The 21654-nt window shown below is 42.6% G+C and overlaps 1 protein-coding gene across 2 annotated transcripts in view; it reads left to right on the forward strand.

The window, feature by feature from the left end:
* Window positions 1-6542, forward strand: part of DPY19L3 (dpy-19 like C-mannosyltransferase 3) — a 74740-nt gene extending 68198 nt beyond the window's left edge. For both annotated transcript variants that reach the window (XM_002761978.8, XM_008987673.5), the window contains exons 18-19: window positions 792-950; window positions 2786-6542. In XM_002761978.8, the coding sequence (XP_002762024.1) occupies window positions 792-950; window positions 2786-2947 (321 nt within the window). In that variant the 3' untranslated portion in view covers window positions 2948-6542. The remainder of the gene's footprint in view (window positions 1-791; window positions 951-2785) is intronic.
* The last annotated feature ends 15112 nt before the right edge of the window (window positions 6543-21654 follow it).

Here is a 21654-nt window from a genome sequence, read left to right on the forward strand (position 1 = left end):
ACTCGAAATCAGGGCGCAACAAAAGAGGCAGTGCCTCTCTTCATCAACCCCCACATAACAACACCTCACACAACCTGTTTCCATTCCAGCCCCAGAATCTAGGACGCTCAGTTTGCATCCATCCGCTGAGGATGTGTGGCACTGATATGAACAGAAAGGGGGCCTCCTGTGTGCCCACGGTGTGCTGCAAGTGTCTCTCGCCCCCAGGATGGAAGAGAGGAAGAGGAGCAGTGGGGTCTCAGCTGAGATGCGGGGTAGCAGCGGTAGAGCAGCCTGTCCTGCTCCAGCCTAGGAGCAGGGACCCTCCAGGGATCCCTCTCCCCACCTGCCAGTATCAGAAGCTGAGGCTCCACCTTACTGGGACATGTGCCCCCCAGACTGTCCCATCATCACCCTTAATGAGCCATGTTAGTCTGGAGGTCCTTTTTTTTAAAGGTAAAGACTGTGTCTTATTTACTCAGCCCTGTCATGTGCCTTGGGACAGCAGTCTTGGAATTGGTGTCTACTGATGAATATATTCCTAACTTGAAGTAATATATTCTGAATCCAGATGTGTTCAGCCTGGCGCACTGTCTCCCCAAGGCTTGAGCACTCACAGTGTTCTGGGAATTCCCACACATACACTGTAGGCCTGCAGATAAGTGAGTGCGGCGTGGCCTGGGCTGGAGAGGAGAGCACCTTGGGTGTTAGGTCTTGGACTCAGCCCCATGGGAGGTTACATCACATTCCTTAGTTAACTCCCTGGCAGTCAAGTGGCATCTGCCACATTGTATTTTTATCTCCTTTTGAAGGTTTATCAGATATATGCCAAGAGGGCACCAGAGGAAGTGCATGCCCTCCTAAGGTCCTTCGGCACTGACTACGTAATCCTGGAAGACAGCATCTGCTACGAGCGGAGGCATCGCCGGGGCTGCCGACTCCGGGACCTGCTGGACATCGCCAATGGCCACGTGAGCATGCTGCCTCTCCCTGTTGAGGGTCTCCTGGAGGGGCGGGACTCTGATTTGAATCCTAAGAATGTGCATTTTTATATCCTTTATGTCTAGGAGAATTACACTACGAATCAAGTGTTCGCTTTTTCTCTTGCTTCCTGCAGAACCTGTCTCTTGGCACTTTAGTAACTGTCACCAAGGCTGGGCAAGGGAGAGGTGAGAGGGGAGCCCCGGATCCCCAGTGTCACACCAAACAGAGCAGCTTGTTCTTCGGCTCGTTTATATGATGGAGCTCTGCATCAAATGTGTCTGTTAAAGATTTTGCTGTTAACAACAAAACCTCAGCCTTTAATCCCACAGCTCCAGCGCTTTGTATTGGCTAGCCGCCGCATGGCGGGGACGGTGGGGCCCTCCTGCCCTCCACCCTTGGTGGTGGATTCCCCCTGCCCCTCTGCTTTCTCCCACTGAGTGTCCTGTGTCCCCTGGTGCGTTTCGACAGGCTGGTTTTCAGAAGCCAAGTTGCAGTCCAGAGCAGAAAAGCAGCAAGCCGCTTCCCCTTCTCCCTTCTCAGGAGACTGTTCCTGGAGCTATGCCAGGGTCTTAGCAGAGCAAACAGATTTTCACCCTTTAGAGGTGTGATGTGTGCTATAATTAATGGTCTGAAAACCGATAGATATTTGTAAACAAGTTGGACAAAGTGACAAACCTAGCCTAAATTTGAAAAAAAAAAAAAAAATCTTTACAGAGTTTGAGATTCAGATTTTTGTCCTAGGAGAATAATAGTTCATAACTCTCTTGAGTTCAGAGGTGGTACAGACCAAAGATGTGCATTTAAATTTTGATTTGACTGTGACTTTTTCAGGTTATTTATTTATTCATTTATTTGTTTATTTCTGGAGACAGGATCTCTGTCACTCAGGCTGGAGTGCAGTGGTGTGATCTTGGCTTACTGCAGCCTTAGCCTCCCAGGCTCAAGTGATCCTCCCACTTCAGCCTCCCAAGTACCTGGGACCACAGGCATACCTCACCATACCCAGCTAATTTTGTTTATTTTTTGTAAAGATGGGACCTGACTATGTTGCCCAAATGGGTCTCAAACTCCTGACCAAAGCAATTCTCCTGCCTGAGCCTGCCAAAGTGCTAGGATTGCAGGCATGAGCCAGCATGCCTGGCCTAAGTGTGACTTTTTCTGATGAGTTAGGAAGATTTCCCTGATACAGTAGTTTTTTGTGTTTCATTTCTGAGAGAGAGATGGTATAGTATGTTCCCAAGAACAAGCAGATCTGAGTTCTAGTTCTGGCTTTCCTGTTAATGGGATTATCGTGTGACACTGCACTCCCCTTCTCAGCCTTGGTCTGCACTTCTGAAGGGGGAAAAGGATGGGCCAGATGATCTCCAAGTGCCCATGGACACTGAAATAATATAATTTTATTTCACTCACAGGTCATTCTTTTTTTTTTTTTTTTTTTTTTTGAGACGGAGTTTCGCTTTTGTTACCCAGGCTGGAGTGCAATGGCGCAATCTCGGCTCACCGCAACCTCCGCTTCCTGGGTTCAGGCAATTCTCCTGCCTCAGCCTCCTGAGTAGCTGGGATTACAGGCACGCGCCACCATGCCCAGCTAATTTTTTGTATCTTTAGTAGAGACGGGGTTTCACCATGTTGACCAGGATGGTCTCGATCTGTTGACCTCGTGATCCACCCGCCTCGGCCTCCCAAAGTGCTGGGATTACAGGCTTGAGCCACCGCGCCCGGCCACAGGTCATTCTTAAACCCAGTACCTATTCCTGCTCCTACTGGCTTTTGTAAGTAGGATTTTCCCCCCAAATTGTATTTGGGTTTGTTTTGGTTTTAGATGATGGATGGCCCAGGAGAGAATGATCCTGATTTGAAACCTGCAGACCACCCTCGCTTCTGTGAAGAGATCAAAAGAAACCTGCCTCCCTACATGGCCCACTTCACCAGAGTGTTCCAGAACAAAACCTTCCACGTTTACAAGCTGTCCAGAAACAAGTAGCACAGATTTCTGCCCAGTGTCTATTTTTGATACAGTGAAACTGCATCATGATGAAACTCGGTAGATGGCATTTCCTATGTAAGTAGGTAGCCCGAGACTTCAGGCCGCGATATGAGTAAGTTCTACAGATGTTTACACAAGCGTTGCCATCTTTGAAAGCATCTTCTACAAGCAGAAGTCTTTTGTCGTGTGTCTCTCATTAATGTTCTTTAGCCTAAATGTTCACAGCTTTCTAAGAGTGACCTAGAATGATGTTGTTGGAAAGAATGATGTGTGTTCCATGGATACCTGAATAGGCACATATCACGTTGGAAGATGAGCACCTGCTCCCGATTTGAAATACTTTTAATTTTTAGATGACTTAGGACAGCTATGATTGAATCAACTAGACAGGATGATTGACTTATTTAATATGATTCCCCTGGTGAAGACCAGCCGGTAACTGTTTAAAAAGCTGTTTAGTGTCCTGTTTTACCTTAAAATGTTATAATATTTTCCAGTTGTCACGCTTTTAACATTAACAAAAAAAAATCATGTTAGGTCTTTGTATCAAACATTTTGTTACACTCTGAAATGTAACGTGGAGTACTTCAGCGGTATGTGTCATGTATTTGTGTGTGTGTGTGTGTGTTAATGCTGGGCACAGAAAAGTGTTACAAGTTCCATATTGTAAGTCCTTAAAGGGGCAGAAATGTATGTAGCCAAGAAGAATTCATTAAGTTTAGTGTTACTATTTTAAAACCTACAGAAACTCTTTAACCTCTCCTGCAAGTAACAGTTTTGCTTTATTTCTTACTCATTTCAATTTATTGGGTTTGCAAAATTTTGTAAACTTCTTGTGTTTTTAGCCTTTGTATTTTTTACAGCCTAGAGCCTTGCAAAGTCTGAATATTTTTTAAATGTTATATCTTAACTGGTTCACTAATACAGTATTTTTAGCAGACAGCATTTCAGACAGCACTTTCATACCAAGTTTGACTTGTGGTCTCCAATCTTACTGGGAGGGCCCTGGTGTAACTCTTTTCCTTACTAAAAGTGCCTCTAAGTCATGCTTATTTGTAAACAACAAAGAAGAGTATATGTACCTGCTCAAAGTTTGTTTGATAATTACTTATATAATTAATTTCTAATGATGAGGACGTGTAAAAGTTGCTAGGAGGAACATATTATGCATTTAATTAAATCAAGATGGCTAATGGAATTAACTTTCCTCCCCTGTTCTTGCCAGGTGGAAATGATTTAAGCATTTCTCCTTGCATTAGTATTGACGTAAATTACCGTAGGCATCAAGATGGCTGCCTCACATTTTCAAATGCTTTTATATTCAATTACTTATTAAGCAGCATTCAAAAAACTTTTTACACTGTCATGTTGGACACAAGCAGACTAAGCTTTTATCAAAACCTGTTTAAATAAAGAATTGACAGTAGCTGGGTTATTAAATTATGCAACTGAAACTCCTGAATTATACCTTTTCTGTATCCCTTAATAAGATCGGAGACCACTGCAGTTTAGGATAATACAGTAACAAAAGGTTTTAATCAGTACTGAAACTTTAATTAAGCCAGTAATGATGCATACCTGTTGTAGCTGACAGCATGGGTCAGTACATCCTTCAGCGAGTGCCTTACTCTAATTGAAACCAAGCACATGTAAGGTACAATATGTTAGACTGTGGTTTTGTTTTTTAAATCCTCTGTTACGGCCATATTTAAATTTATTTTAAATATTTCTGTGTGTATTCATCTAAGCCCTTGGGCATTTGGAGTCTCAATATACAAGAACCATGTACTTAAATTTTTATGCTTCTCACCGCAGTGATGGCATACAGTGATTTTTTTCATAGTTCAGATGTCATTATTGCCAGCACCTTTAGTGCTCAGTCTTTAGTGAAAAATATGAAGTGCCAAAAAAACTTGCAAGACCGAATCCATACTTAACACTCTTTCCAAGACACTGTGACCATGTAAAGCAGAAGTTTTTATTTCCTGATGACCAAATCTCTCAACGAATCATGTTATCAATAAATATTTTTAGCACTCGTCAGTATTCCCTGATGTGACCTTCTCATTGGAGTACACAGAAGGAAAGCAAGGAAAAGCATCTGGCTTCTGGCTCTGGCTTACAGCCTCTCCACCAGACCGAAGCAAGAGACCTGCAGCTGCAGCTCGCTGCCACTCAGACCTGATTGGTGAGAGCCTCAAAGAATGGCTCTGTTTTCTATTGATAGAAAACCCACCTGATTTTGCTTCTGAGTTAGCAGTCAGAAGACCCTCCAAGTACAATAGAAGTGCTCTTAATGGACTCTGCCTACGTGACTCCCAGGCCCTGGAGTCTCCATCTCTCTCGTAAGCCACCCACTCTGGCAAAGCTGGAGGCTGCTCTCTGGTGTTCTCAGTGCTCCGGCTCTCTCCCTTGAGTTGTGTGCCCGTCCCAGACTTCTCCCTGCAAGTTCTACTTCCTCTTGTAAGTACACAACTCAGTTCTAAGTATTTACTTACACACAGAACATACGGCTGTGAAAGAAAGCTCTTTCTGCAAAAATAAAGCTGAATGCTTTGGTAAGAAGTGATAAAAATTGAGTTGCCAATAAAAGTTGCTTTTAAATTAGGTGCGGCCGGGAAAATTATAAGATACTGCGGAAAATATACAAATCAAGAAAATTTCTGAGCTTAGATTGCTTCATAGATTATTATTTAAGTACTCATCCCACCTTTACAGACTCTAAACTGAGAAGAAGGTACCCAGATCATGTTATTGGTGTGATTTATGTGAGAGGTAGAACTATCATCATTGGACCCTTAGGCAAAGGAAAACCATGTCTATCAGAAGATTAGTAAATGAATGTACAGTTATACAGTTTAGGTTATGATTCCCTACTTTAACCTACTTGCTTTATTAAATGACCAACTACTGATACTGATCACAACAGTTATTAGAGATTCTAATGTAGTTGGAAGGTTCTAATCACTTTTATTACTGGCATTTGAAAAATAGGGATTAATTTCAAATATATTAGCCAGGAGCATAATTAGATATTACGCAGGCCATTGTCATCCTGTTGGTGATTTTCCCCACCCTTGTGAGATCAACGTGACAAGAGAGTCTGTGGGTGTGTGTTTGGGTGTGTGCTTTTGGTTGGGTCCTGCCAGGTGGCAAAGGCATATGTAAATACATCATCCAATCTGCGTCTTTATTTCACAGTGAACTAAAAGTAAAAATGTCTAATCTGATTTCGTATTAATTTTGTCTAAGATGTAAAAATTTGAGTTCATCTTTGGCCCAAATCTACCTGAATTAACATACAGATATTTGATTTTTAAAATGCAACTCAAATCTCAAAATCAGTAAAGTATTCTCAGACCCTGTATTTTAGTTAATATGCTCCCAAACGCTTTAAACATGGCAACCTTTGGACTAAGAGAGTGTTTATCGATTGGTGAAAGATGCTTTTGAGATGAGAGAGTGTCTTTCTTGTGGCAAACGATTTTCTGTTTTTAACATCCTTTGGGTACAATCTTACAAAGAGCTTTTATAATTTGTTGTACTGAATTGTATGGAGATTGTATACTAAGTAAAGCTCTTTTAAATTGCATAAGATGAGTGTCTTACATTTCTTTGAAGATCAAAACTCAAGGAACCTGCTTGTGGAAGTGCATTAAATATTTGCTAAACAGAGCAAATCACTAAAGATGGGTGTGTAGGGTCTTTATTGTAACTGTTCTTGTTGAGGGTGTTCATTTTTTCACATAGATTTTGGTTTGACACCTGCTTGTTTCACTTGAATTCCAAGGTTACAGTTTAGATTTATAAAGAGATGACTACTGTCAGCAGAATTTATCCTTGAAGAGATAAATGCTATTTGTTTTGACCTCAAGAACAGTTTCTGCTTGATTAAATTCTGAGCCTTTAGTAATTCAAGAAGATGGGAGGTAGTGCACGTGCTTGGTAAGAGTGTATAGACAACAAATGTATTGGCTGTTATGTTCAAAGCGAATCTTGAAATTTCAAGCAAAAATGGTCAGAAAGACAAATTGAAAAAAGAAAACCGACAGTGAGATCTCAAATATTCTGTACTGACAGGTGGTCCCTAGCAAAGTAAGAATAACAAACAGTATAGTGAGAGATGTGGGATCTGAATGAACTGAACATGGAATGGGCTGACATGGACACCAGGCACTTGACAGATGAAATCTTTTTTTTTCTCTACCCTTCCTTTCAGATAAGGTGTCTGAAACTCATTTCACAAACCCTTCTGTTAATATTTAGAAGTTGGCTGTATAAGATTGTTTTTCAAAATGCAGATAATAGAACTACAGTGTAATGTGAAGTCAATTTCATGGGTTACATACAACCAACATTTAAAAGGAAAGGAGGGAGGGCGGAAAGGAGGAGGACAGCCCAATGGTAAATATAAGCGCTGTTTTGTGGAAGATTTGTTTCAGCTACACATATAGGTATTTGTGTTTGGGAGGTACAATATAAAATATATTTCTTCTCTGAGATAGGCCGAAAGCCTGGCTTTTATTAGCTGGGGGATTCTGGGAGGATGACAGCTTGAACTTGTCTGTGTCTTTGCCCTCTGTGCTAGTAGAACTGTCTGAATGAATATTGATGATATTAAAGAACTATTGTAATGATACAGAATGGCTGGGCTTCTTGCTAAACCCCACCCTTAAGCCTGGAACCCTGGCCCTAAGTGAAAACAGCTGACCCTGTTTTTCCTGCCCAAATGTTGCCTTTTTGGCCTGATAACGCCTCTGTCCTGTGCCCATAAAAAGACTTCAGCTGGCAGAGCAACACAAGCAGCTGAACAACAAGGATACAAGCTGCTAAGCAGCAGAAACTACAGACAGACCCAGCTACCTTCAGATGTGTGGCTTCAGGGAAAGATCACCTTCTTCCCACACCATCCCCTTTCCAACTTCTATCCCACTGAGAGCCACTTCCATCACCCAATAAAATCCTCCAATACACTACCCTTCAGTCCATTCATGTGGCCTGATTGATTCTTCCTGGACACCGGACAAGAACCCGAGTGTCAGGAGGGCAGGGGCTTGGATGCTGCTGCAGGGCCCGCACAGAGCCTGCCTCCTGCCAGAGAGGAGCGACTGGCCAGTTCCAGCCTTCATTCCCTCCAATTCCCACGCTCGCTCGCATACTCCCTCTTGCGAGAAGTGGCCAGCAGCAGGCTGAGTGATACGAACCACTCTAGTTCCCGCCCACAAAGGGGGTTCCCTTGGTCAAGGGAAATCTCATCTCAATAATTCTTATATGTGGTATGGACATTTTCTTTTTTTCTTTTCTTTCCTTTTCTTTTTTTTTGAGACAGAGTTTCGTCCCTGTGATCTAGGCTGGAGTGCAATGGCGCAATCTTGGCTCACCGCAACCTCCGCCTCCTGGGTTCAGGCAATTCTCCTGCCTCAGCCTCCTGAGTAGCTGGGATTACAGGCACACGCCACCGTGCCCAGCTAATTTTTTGTATTTTTAGTAGAGACGGGGTTTCACCATGTTGACCAGGATGGTCTCGATCTGTTGACCTCGTGATCCACCTGCCTCGGCCTCCCAAAGTGCTGGGATTACAGGCGTGAGCCACCATGCCCGGCCAGACATTTTCTTAAGTTTTTTAAAAGTCCTTTTAAAATATATACTGAAATATTTACAGATAGAAGTATATGTCTAGGATTTGTGTCAAAATAATTTTGTGGGGCATCTAGATGAAACAAATTAACAATGAAAAGATATGGTTAAAGCTAGTTTGGAATTTTTTTTTTTTAAGACGGGGTTTCACCATGTTGGTCAGGCTGGTCTTGAACTCCCGACCTCAGGTGATCCGCCCGCCTTGGCCTCCAAAGTGCTTGGATTACAGGCGTGAGCCACCACGCCCGGCCTTGGAATTTTTTTATAGTGAAAAGAGAGAAATGAGAGCCAGAAGCAGACCAGGAAACTAGGAAGATAACATTTAGGAGGTGGCTGAAATCAATCAATGCAACAAATAGTAGAAAGGATGAATAAATCCCAAATTCAGTTCTTTTAAAATGAAGTAGATAAACACCGGGTCAACCTGATAAAACAGCAAAAACAGGCCAGGCGCGGTGCCTCACGCCTGTAATCCCAATGCTTTGGGAGGCCGAGGCAGGTGGATCATTAGGTCAAGAGATCGAGACCATCCTGGTCAACATGGTGAAACCCCGTCTCTACTAAAAATACAAAAAATTAGCTGGGCACGGTGGTGCATGCCTGTAATCCCAGCTACTCAGGAGGCTGAGGCAGGAGAATTGCCTGAACCCAGGAGGCGGAGGTTGCAGTGAGCCAAGATCGTGCCATTGCGCTCCAGCCTGGGTAACAAGAGCGAAACTCATCTCAAAAAAGGAAAAAAAAACCAGCAAAAATATACAAAAGTAGGAATGTGAAAAATATAATTCCAAAATCAGGAATAATGATTATATGAAGATATGTGTGGGATTCTGTAACAAAAATAAAAACCTATAGGAAATGAATGATTTTCTAACGAAATAGAAAATGTCAATGTGGCCCCCACAAGAAGTTGAAAACTTGATAGACAAGACCCATGAAAGTTCTGGCATGGGGTTCAAAGGTCGCAAAGGACATTTGGACAAGAAGGGTACACACCAGATTCTTTCTCACTTTTAAGGAGGGGATGACTGCCGCCAAGTTCACTTAGTCTCAGCACAGAATAGAGAGCCCCACGTTTTAGGAAAGCTAGTCCAGCTCTAACACCAGAACTACACAGAGAATGTATCCGTTTTCTATTACCACATAACAAATTCAAACTGCAGCCTGAACCAACACACATCTGTTATCTCAAGGTTTTGTGGGACAGGAGTCAAAGCACGGGTTAGCTGGGTCTTCTCCTGTCTCACAAAGCTGCAATTAAGGTTACCAGCCGGGCTGCTTTTCTCATCTGGAGTTAGGGGACCTTTTCAAGTTCACACAAGCTGGTGGCAAAATTAAATTCCTTATGCTTGTGGGGCTAAGGCCATTAGCTCCTAGAGGCCACCCCTCTCTCGTCGGTTCACAGCATGGCTGTTAGCCTCTTCAAGGCCATCAGAAAGCATCTCTCTCTTTCTCTTTCCAGTTCCTCTTTTAAGAGTTTTTCACCTGGATTAAGTCAGACCCACTCAGTATAATCTCCATTTTTGTTAACTCAAAATCAGCTTATTTGTGACCTGAATTACATCTGCAGAATCCTTTCGCCTTTGCTGTATAGCCTCACCTGATCACCTAAACGGAAGTGGCATTTATATTCATAGGCTCATCCACACTCAAGGGGAGAGGCTCTGCAGGTCATGTTCTTCAGTCAGTGGGAATCTTCGGGGCCATCTTAGAATTCTTCCTACCACAAACAGTTAAAAAGGACAAGATCTGGGCCAGGCATGGTGGCTCACGTCTGTAATCCCAGTGATTTGGGAGGGCAAGGCAGAAGCATTGCTTGAGGTCAGGCGTTCAAGATTAGCCTGGGCAACCTAACAAGACCCTGCCTCTGCAAAATATATATTTTTTAATTTAGCCACAAGTGATGGCACACTAGTGATAGCTACTCAGGAGGCTAAGGTGGGAGGATCCCTTGAGCCTAGGCGTTTGAGGTGGCAGTGAGCTGTGATTGTACCACTGCACTTCAGCCTGGGCAACAGAGCAAGCCTGTCTCTTAAAAAAAAAAAATTAAAAGAATCGGGCCTGGTGATAACTGAGTGGCAATGGTTAACATAGGGCTTTTGTAAACTTTGACAGAAAGGAGATACACAAGGTAAATCCCAGGGTCACCCAGGCTTTCTCCCTTAGAGTGTTTTCCAAACTGTGGCACAGGAAAATAGAGCCCAAGCACAGTATGGCAGGCTTCCTGGTGGAGGCAGATTTGAGTTGGCTGCTAATTTAGTGGCTGCTAAGATGGCTAGGATTTGGCAGGGGGTTGGAGGGGCAGAGCACCAGAGAGGAGGGAGTTGCAACAAAGAAAACCTAAGAATTTCCCATTGGGTTCTTAGTCAGTTCCTAGCCCACAGAGGCTTAGCAGCAAACATCTGGTCAGCAGCAGAGCTGATCAGAAGTTTCAGAGGTTACACAATCCCAAGGAGACATTGGAATTTGAGTCCAGCTGGGGCTGAGAGACCATGGTGAATCTCCCAGGCATTCAGCTGAGACTCTAGAGAGGCTATATCTTATCCTGGAAGTAGAGGATGTTATCCAGATTGCCTACCAGAAGCAACTGTAAATCTGCTATGAAGGATGATAACCTTATTCATGGCTTCAGATTATCTTTACACTTTTTATATACATGGTGTAGGGCTCAATAAAAAATAATTAGGAATAATTTTTTAAAACTGAGGCCAAGTGTGGTGGCTCACACCTGTCATCCCAGCACTTTGGGAGGTCAAGACGGGATGATCACTTGAGCCCAGGAATTTGACACTAGCCTGGGCAACAAAGTGAAACTCTGTGTCCACAAAAAATACAAAAACGTATGTGTGGTGGTATATGCCTGTAATCCCAGCTACTCAGGAGGCTGACATGTGAGAATCACCTGAACCTGGGATATCGAGGCTGCATTGAGCCATGATCATGCCACTGTACTCCAGCCTGGGTGACAGAGTGAGAGCTTGCCTCACAACAACAAAAACAAAAAATATGACTGAAACAGAATTGAAGTAAAAACAGCCACAGGCAAATCAAATATTGTAGCCTGAAGCATAGACTTTAAAAATATGCTTACATTTTTAAGACTTTAAATGCCAAGATGGAGAATTTAGATGAAGAACTGAAAGCAAAATGGAAATACTAGAAAAATGCAGTGAATTAAGTGTTCACTGTTCGGTTAGACACAGCTGAAGAGAGAATTGGTTAACTGGACAATAGGTTAGAAGAAAATATCCAGACTAAAACATTGTAGGTTGGGGAGAAGGTGAAAAACAAAGGAAAGACTGGGTGTAGTGACTCACACGTATAATCCCAGCACTTTGGGAGGCCAAGGCGGGAGGATCAGTTGGGCCCCAGGAGTTTGAGACCAGCCTGGCAACATAGTGAGACCCCATTTTTATTTAAAAAGGAAAAGGGAAGAGCATAGAATATATTTTGGAACATTTTATTGCCATCCTACAGGTGTAACTAGAGTCCCACAAGGAGAGGAAAGAGAATGGGCTTGTATGACTTTGGGCATGCTACTCATTCTTAGCTTCATGTCTTTTGTAAATGGAGGTGTAATTGTACTCTACCTATTGTGTTGTGGGGTGGGTTAAGATAACATTTCAGGCACTAGGCTCCATATCTAGCACATGGTAAGTACATAAGATGAAAGCTGCAGGATTATTATTACTGTTATCTTCAAAATTAGAATGTGAAAGAGAAAAGCATGAAGAACAAAGTTACAAGTGAGTCTGACAGATAGCAAAGAGCCCTTAGTAATTTTATGTTAACTATTCTTGCTGTAGAAAATGTATTTAAAAGAAAAAAACACACACACATACAACAACAAAACAAAACTTTAGGGGCTGAGGAGGAGATTCAGAGAACAGTTTTATAGAGAAATCAATTTCTTAGTAATTCCTGAGGTGTATATTTGCAACACAAGGAAATTTGTGTTTGTGTCTGTGTATGGGTGGGGAAGAGACAGGAAAATAGAGCCATGGACAAAGACCAAGAGAGACTGATTGATTGAATGTTCTTAGAGGAGACATTATCATTGTTGAAGTTAAATGCCAAAGCCCTGCCAAGATGCACATATTCATAAAGAAGTAGAAGGGGCTGATTGTGCATGAATCTGATTAAAGAAAAAGGAGTGAAGGAACATGATTTAAGGACTAACCCGGTAATTAGAACCACAGTGTGCTAATTAAGGCTCATAAATTTAATGAAACTATTAGCATTTTCTCTTGCAAAAAAAGGTGTATGTTTTTTTCTCAGGAAATGACACCTGTGAACAATTATCTCTCATTTCTATTAAGATTATTTACATAAGTTTTGCTCATTTAGCACTCACTACTGTTAATTTTTTTTTTTTTAACAACACCTCATCTCACACTAGATTCACTCTGTAGCTAGGAAAGTGCTTTGGGGGTTACTGATGATTAATAGTTTAGCACAAATAAACAAGACCATTGTTAGGGGACATGCAGTACTGTTACTGTGCTCTTTGTGGGCAGTCTTTTTGTTTAATAGAAAATGTTTCTGAATCTTTGAATATCTGTAAGAGCCTGGTAGATTATGAAAATTACAAACACGATCTTTCCTAGGCCATCATGTGGCTCAGTGGTTTCTTCAGTGAGAACTTACCGAGTACCTGCTCTATGCCAGAGAAAGAGGTGAGGATAGAACATGGGGATAGGCTTATGATATAAACATGAATTCAAAAGATCCCATTATTGCATTGAATTGGTTATGATGACCTCTAAGGGAAAACCAAGGGTGTATCATTTAGGAAGTTTACAGTTGCAAATGTAAACCAATAGTATCTGAGACAAGTCTTAATTTAGAAAGTTTTTTTTGCCAAGGTTAAGGATGCATCACACAGCCTCAGGAGGTCCTGATGACATGTACTGAAGGTGGTCGGGGTACAGCTTAGTTTTATACACTTTATGGAGACATGAGACATCAATACATGTAAGATGTACATTGGTTGAGTCCAGAAAGGCAGGACAACTCAAGGTGGGGGGCTCCCAGGTCATAGGTAGATCTAAAGATTGTTCTGTTGGCAGTTGGCTGAAAGAGTTGTTATCAATAGAAAGGAATGTCTGGGTTATGATAAGGAAGTGTATGTGGAGTCCCAAGTTTTATCATGCAGATGAAGCCTCTAGGTAGCAGGCTTCAGAGAGAGTAGATTGTAAATGTTTCTAATCAGACTTAAAGAGTCTGTTCTATCCATAATTCCCAAAGTAAGGAGGGTATAATGAAGCAGATTCATCTCCCACTTCCCATCATGGTCTGAACTAGTTTTTCAGGTTAACTTTGGAATGCCCATGGCCAAAAGGAGAGGTCCATTCAGGTGGTTGGGGGGCCTTAGAATTTTATACAAGTTATAGAAAACCTAACCCAAGTTGTCTTACATAAAGGAAATGTTTTAGCACATTTAACTTTTTTAAGGCCTTTAGGTGAGGCTTAATCTGATATCCCAGTAATTTGATTTATTCAATTAATATTTGTTGAGACCTCAAAGGCCTTGGGAATACATTAGTGTCTAAGACATTCCATATTCTCATTGAGCTTACATTTAGTGGAGGATACAGACAACAGATAAGAAAAATATCAGAAAATTCCAAATGTTTTAAGAGAAATGACATAAAGTGCTGTGATATGATGAGTGGGTAGCTCCTTGGATTTAGGTGCTCAGAAATCCTTCTTGGAGGAGATATTTAGGCTAAGATTTCAATGACTACAACCAGGGTAATCACACTATACTAAGGTTGTAGGGAAGAAGGGTCCAGGCTGCTGAGTATCACAAAGCCCTGGGCAGAAAGGAGCTTGCTGCACCTGTCAGATGTGGCATATAGGAGAGGAGAAAGTAGGAGGAGAAGGATGCAGAAGGCAGACCACATATGCCACTGAAAAGAAGTTGAATTTGTTTCCAGATGTGACTGAAAAATAGTGGAGGATTTTGAGCAGCCAGCCCTTCAGCTTGGTAACACCTTCGTTGCCCACATCCTCTTTTTAGAGAGCTGGCTGAGACCACATTCATGACCCTTGCCCACAGCCAACTGGCCACGGCTGTCTTACCCAGGGTGAACCATCAGATTCTTCTCTATGAATTTGGAAATGTGATTCAGATATTCTAATTGGTCTCCAGTGGCAACCTGAATGGTGAGGTCATGACGCTAGAGCAGCTGTGTGCACACCAAGAAGACAAAAGCAGCCTGCAGCGTGTCAGGAAGCAAACATGAACAGTAGCCACAAGAGCCAGGTGGTCCCAGGGAGGCAGGCAGAGGAAACCTGGGTTCTGGACTCCCAGGGCCCACATGTAAGTCCCAAGGCTCAGCCTCACTCCTTGTTCCTGGGTTTCCTGAAGCTCCTGGTTACCTTTCAGGTGAATGACTTTTTTGACGGGCTAGTGCAAGAACACCTTCCTTACAACTAAGTCATCCGTGATGAAGACCCTAAAGCGTTCTCATGAGTCTGCTTTCCTTGAGGCATACACCTTTTTTTGTAATGCTCTTTCATAACATCGTTTCCAGTTAAAAATGGTACTTCTCACCCTGAATTCTGGTTAATTACATATGCTTCTACCTTCGCACTGTGCTTTGAAATTCTTGAAGGCAGAAACTTTCTTTTTTCATCTTTAAATCCCCAGTGGGTTCTTGGAATGAGTGTGTATTTGTGGTTCTGGATTCTGCAGGTGAGATTAGGGTCAGATGACCGTGATATTCAGTGAGCTATAATTAGAGTCTTCTTTCCAAGGAGAGAAGCAGAATGAGAGCATGGACCGTGGCCTGGCGAGATGACTTCCCTCCCTCCTGACTTTCAAAGAAACTGGCCTACCTATACCTCCCCAAAAGAATGTATGAATATGAAAACTCCACTAAAAATATCCAGGCATTCAAATCAACAGCCAAAAACAGAAAAATGTGGGGAATAGTAACAGAATACAATGATAGAATATGTACCCATTTACAAAAGGATATCTATCATGTCACTGTTGGGTGCAGTGGTCTAAAATGTATTGTTAGACCAAATCTAATTTTGCTGTTCAGATCTTCAGTATGCATAGAATTATTCCTGTGTTTCTTCTGTCAGTGGTTGAGAGGCGTTAGACTCTCCCACTGTGATTATGGATTTGTCTCTTTCTCAGTTATTTTATTTTGAGATGGAGTCCCACTCTGTCACGCAGGCTGGAGTGCAGTGGCACGATCTCAGCTCACTGCAACCTCTGCTTCCCAGGTTCAAGTGATTCTCTTGCCTCAGCCTCCTGAGTAGCTGGGATTACAGGCATACAACACCATGCCTGGCTAAATTTTTTGTATATTTAGTAAAGATCAGTTTTCGCCATGTCAGCCAGGCTGGTTTCAAACTCCTGACCTCAGGTGATTCCCCCGCCTTGGCCTCCCAAAGTTCTGGGATTAGGCATGAGACACCATGCCCAACCTCAGTTTAGTCCTGTTAATTTGCTTTAGATGTTTTGAAACTGTGCAGTTGGCTGCATTAATTTTTTTTTTTTTTTTGAGATGGAGTTTCGCTCTTGTTATCCAGGCTGGAGTGCAACGGTGCAATCTCGGCTCACCGCAACCTCCGCCTCCTGGGTTCAGGCAATTCTCCTGCCTCAGCCTCCCGAGTAGCTGGGATTACAGGCACGCACCACCATGCCCAGCTTTTTTTTTTGTATTTTTAGTAGAGATGGGGTTTCACCATGTTGACCAGGATGGTCTCAATCTCTTGACCTCATGATCCACCCACCTCGGCCTCCCAAAGTGCTGGGATTACAGGCTTGAGCAACCGCGCCTGGCTGGGTGCATTAATATTTAGGATTGCTAACATTTACAGGTGAACTGGTCTCTTTAACATCTATGAAATGCCCACTTCATTTCTAAGCAGTGCTTCTTGCCTGAGCTAATTTTGTTCAATACCAGTGTAGTCTCCCAGTTGATATATGTATTTGTGACCTTCTGCCTTGAACCTTTCTGTATTCCTATATTTATGATATGCTTTAATACAGTTAGGGGTTTTTTTGCCTCCATTTTTATTCTTTTTTGTGGAGATGGAGTCTCACTCTGTCACCCAGGCTGGAGTGCAGTGGAGTGATCTCAGCTCACTGCAACCTCTGCCTCCCAGGTTCAAGCAATTCTCCTGCCTCCACCTCCCAAGTAGCTGAGATTACAGGCGTGCATTACTATGCCTGACAAATTTTTGTATTTTTAGTAGAGACGAGGTTTCACCATGTTGGTCAGGCTGGTCTTGAACTCCTGACCTCAGGCGATCTGCCCACCTCAGCCTCCCAAAGTGCTGGGATTACAGATGTGAGCCACTGTGCCTGCCCCATTTTTTCTTTTTAATAAGAGTCTTTAGACCAGGCACAGTGGCCTATGCCTATAATCCTAGCACTTTAGGAGGCCAAGGCCAGAGGATAACTTGAGGCCAGGAGTTTGAGACCCTCCCTAAGCAATGTAATGACATTCCATCTCTACAAAAAAAAAAAAAAAAATTTAAAAATTAGCCAGGCATGGTGGCACATGCCCGTGGTCCCAGCTACTACAATGTGCTGTGATCCCACCACTGCACGCCAGCCTGAGTGACAGAGGGAGACCCTGTCTTTAACAACAATAAATTTATTTATTTATTGAGATAGAGTCTTCCTCTTGTCACACAGGCTGGAGTGCAGTGGCACCATCTCAGCTTACTGCAACCTCTGCCTCCCTGGTTCAAGAATTTCTCCTGCCTCAGACTTTCAAGGAGCTGGCATTACAGGCACCCACCACCATGCCTGGCTAATTTTTGTATTTTTCGTAAAGATGAGGTTTCACCGTGTTGGCCAGGCTGGTCTCAAACTCCTGACCTCAGATGATCCACCCGCCTCAGGCTCCCAAAGTTCTGGGATTACAGGTGTGAGCCACCATACCCAGCCTGTCGGTCATAATAGCTGTACCAATTTACAATCCCACCAACAGTGTATAAAGGTTTTCTCTCTGTGTGCCCGCTCCCCAGAGAAATGAGTGCGACTGGGAAAATTATTTTTAAAAATCAACTATTTAAAGTTTCTGGAAATTGTCCTAAGAGCCTATGACAAATGAAGAAATATTTGTTCACGAAAATCCATTAAAACTTTGTGGAAACGTAAGTCTGTGGCATTGGAACCACAACTTCTTCCTACCCTCAACACTCCCAGCTCAGCATGACACAAACTCCGCTCCAGGCATGTGCAGCCAAGAGTGCAGGGCTCCTTCTTCAGCCAGCAGTCGATGGCTATAGAACCTTTCAAGGAGTGGCAGGCCACAGCATTTCTCGTCCCCCAAACCCAGCTGCATGTCGCAGAGGCTAAATTCCAGGCCAGTGTGGTCAAGAGGCTTAAGGCTCAATTCTTCCACCCAGATCCCCACAGTGGAGTGGAGGCTATACTTAAGGCATGAAACACTGAGAATACTATGCCCTGATCACTGTCACTCCAGCCAGTTCACAGTTTCAATGTCAAGAGAAGCAAGCTGGGAAGACAGAGGCTACCAATCTCATCCACTATCCTGCTCCTAAAGCAGAGGTGTCCCTCAGAAGTGGGCTGCTATCTCTGCCCCCAGGCTGATATTTTGCTAGGGTAAGAGGAAAATCATGAGAACAGAGATCTCTGAAGCCCTCCCCAAAGGAACTGACTTTATTTTAAATGAACTATAGGGAAGTCCATCCCTAAGTCAAAAATAATGGAGGTTTTGGTGGTAAGCAATTAAGGATATTGGTAGCTTCATGTGAACCACAAGCTAAACTACAGGTCAGCTAGTTTATCAGAGACAACGAAAGAAAGAGGACATTAAAAAGAGCCTTCCTGCTCACGCCTGTAATCCTAGCCCTTTGGGAGGCTGAGATGGGCAGACTGCCTGAGCTCAGGAGTCTGAGACCAGCCTAGGCAACATGGTGAAACCCTGTTTCTACTAAAATACAAAAGAAGTTAGCCAGGCATGGCAGTGTGTGCCTGTAGTCCCAGCTGCTCAGGAGGCTAAGGCGGGAGAATTGCTTGAACGTGAGAGGCAAAGGTTACAGTGAGCCAAGATTGCACCACTTCACCACTCCAGCCTGGACAACGGAGCAAGACTCCATCTCTACAAAAATTTTTTTTTAAAAAGACTTTATGAGATTTAAAAAAAACTAACCTTAAACACTAGACTCATAAACTACTTTTACAAAAGGGCTCCAGTGTAACAGGATGGGACTATAAAGCAATTTCTATCTCAGAGTATTGTGGAAAACATTGACCAGTCAGCTAGCAATTAGTGGAGATTAGAGATGGGTGTGATCAGGGAAAGAGACTAAGAAAGCCCTGCCGGAACCACTGTCATGACAGAGTGACTATACACGTGTCCAAGGTTGCACTTACCAAGCAGCAACAACTCCACTAAAATAGTCCATCTGATCACTAAATGAATAAGCCCAGGTGAAGGGAGTCAGTGTCTCTATTATCTATTGATTCCCAAAAATGTCCAGTTTTTTAAAAAAAATTACAATACAGGAAAATGTGACTCATAGGCAGGAAAAAAAGAGCATAGGCAACAAAAACCATCTGTGAGATAGCTCAGATGTCAGACTGAACAAAGGATTCCAAGACAGCCATGTTAAATACATTCAGAGAAGTGAAGGAAATCATGCTGATGAAGTATGGTGAACATATCTCATTATATAAAAAATATCAGTGGAGAGATAAAAATTATTTTAAAAAAACAAATATTTCCATCTGGAGCTGAAATGTACAAAAACGGAAATAAAAAATTAAATGGGCTTAAACAGTAGACTTGGACTGGCAGAAGAAAAAGTAACAAATGTGAAAGTAGATCAACAGAAATTAAACAACCAGCAGAACAGAAAGAAACGAAGAAAAGTGAATAGAACCGTGGAGACCTGTGGGATGCAATCAAGCACACAAACATATGCATACTGTAGAATCAGGAGGAGACAGACAGAGAGAGGAGACTACATTGTAAGAAATAATGGCTGAAATCATCCCAAATTCGATGAAAAGCATTAAGCTGCACAGTCAAGGAGCTTAAAAATAACAAGATCAACACAAAGAGATACCCACAAAGATACATCACAGTAAACATGCTGAAGATAAAGAAAAAAAATCTTAAAAACAACAAGAAAAAAACAATTTGACGTGAATAAGGGAGCCACAGATTAACCATTGACTTCTTGTGAGAACCAGTGGCCACCAAAGCTGGAAAGTGCTGAAAGAAAGATTGTTAACTAAGAATTTTCTTTTTTTCTTTTTAACAACCATTGACATTCCTCACAGAACTCTTTTACTTTCTTTCTTCCTTTTTTTTTTTTTTTTTTTTTTGAAGCTGGGTCTTACTTTACTGCCCCAACTGGAGTACAGTAGCATGATCATAGCTCACTGTGGTCTTTTTATTTTTATTTTTTTGAGACAGAGTTTCACTCTTGTTACCCAGGCTGGAGTACAATGGCGCGATCTCAGCTCACCGCAACCTCTGCCTCCTGGGTTCAGGCAGTTCTCCTGCCTCAGCCTCCTGAGCAGCTGGGATTACAGGCACACACCACCACGCCCAGCTAATTTTTTGTAATTTTTTAGTAGAGACGGGGTTTAACCATGTTAACCAGGATGGTCTTGATCTCTTGACCTGGTGATCCACCCGCCTCGGCGTGAGCCACCACACCCGGCCATCACTGTAGTCTTAAACTCCTGAGCTTAAGGGATCCTCCTCCCACTTCCCAAGTAGCTGAGGATATCAGTCTACCATCATGCCAGGCCTTTTTTTTTTTTTTTTCTCCCGAGACAGGGTCTTTTTGTGATGCCCAGGCTCCCCTCAAACTCCTGGACTCAAGCAGTCCTCCTTTCTTGGCCTCCCAAAGTGCTGGAATTAGAGGTGTGAGCCACCAAGCCTGGCCAAGTCAACTAAGAATTCTATATCCAGCAAAACTACCCTTCAAAACATGAAAAATAAATTAAGACTTTTCCAGGCAAAAAGTGAGAGAATTCATTGCTAGCAGATCTGCCATACAAGAATTACTAAAGAGAGTCCTTCAGGCTTAAAGAAATGGACACTAGATAGTAACTCAAATCCACCTAAAGAAATAAATGCCACTGGAAAATATAATCACACGGATATGTATACAGTACAAATATATTCTTTACTGCTCATTTTTCTCCTATCTGACTTAAAAGACATCTGCATAAAACAATAATTTAAAACCTACATTTCTTATTCCTTTTGATACTATTATAAATGAACTTTTTCTTAATTTTATTTTCAGAGTGTTCATTGCTAGTATATAGACATGCAAGTGATTTTTTAACATTGATCTTGTCTCCTGCAACCTTAATGAACGCTTGAATTCGTTCTGATAGCCTTTTTGTTGATTCCTTAAGGTTTGTACATAGAAGATTCCGCCATTTGTAAACGTAGTGTTACTTCTTCCTTTCCAATCTGGATGTCCTGTGATTATTTTTCTTCCCTAATTTCTCTTGCCAGAACCTCCAGTACAGTGTTAAATAGAAGTGGCAAAAGCAGACATCTTTCTCTTTTTCCTGATCTTGGGAGGGAAAACGTTCATTCATTCACTGTTAAGTCCAATGTTAGCTGTGGGTTTTTCTTTTTCTTTTTCTTTGAGACAGAGTCTTGCTCTGTCGCTAAGTGCCAGGCTAGAGTGCAGTGGCGTGATCGTGGCTCACTGCAACCTCTGCCTCCCAGGTTCAAGCAATTCTCCTGCCTCAGCCTCCCAAGTAGCCGGGACTACAAGGAACCTACCACAATGCCCAGCTAATTGTTGTATTTCAGTAGAGACAGGGTTTCACTATGTTGGCCAGGATGGTCTCGATCTCTTGACCTTGTGATCCGCCCGCCTCGGCCTCCCAAAGTGCTGGGATTACAGGCATGAGCCACCGTGCCCGGCTCAGCTGTGGGTTTTTCATAAATGTCGTGTATCAGGTTGAAGAAGTTTTCTTCTAAGATCGTTGGACATTTTTTATCATGAATGATAACTGCCTGAGACCAAACTGAAGAATACACTAAATGAAGGATACTGTTAACTAGATCAGATTGGTGAATGATATCTCT

This window comes from Callithrix jacchus, chromosome 22, assembly GCF_049354715.1.
Source record: "Callithrix jacchus isolate 240 chromosome 22, calJac240_pri, whole genome shotgun sequence".
In the NCBI taxonomy this organism is placed as follows: domain Eukaryota; kingdom Metazoa; phylum Chordata; class Mammalia; order Primates; family Cebidae; genus Callithrix; species Callithrix jacchus.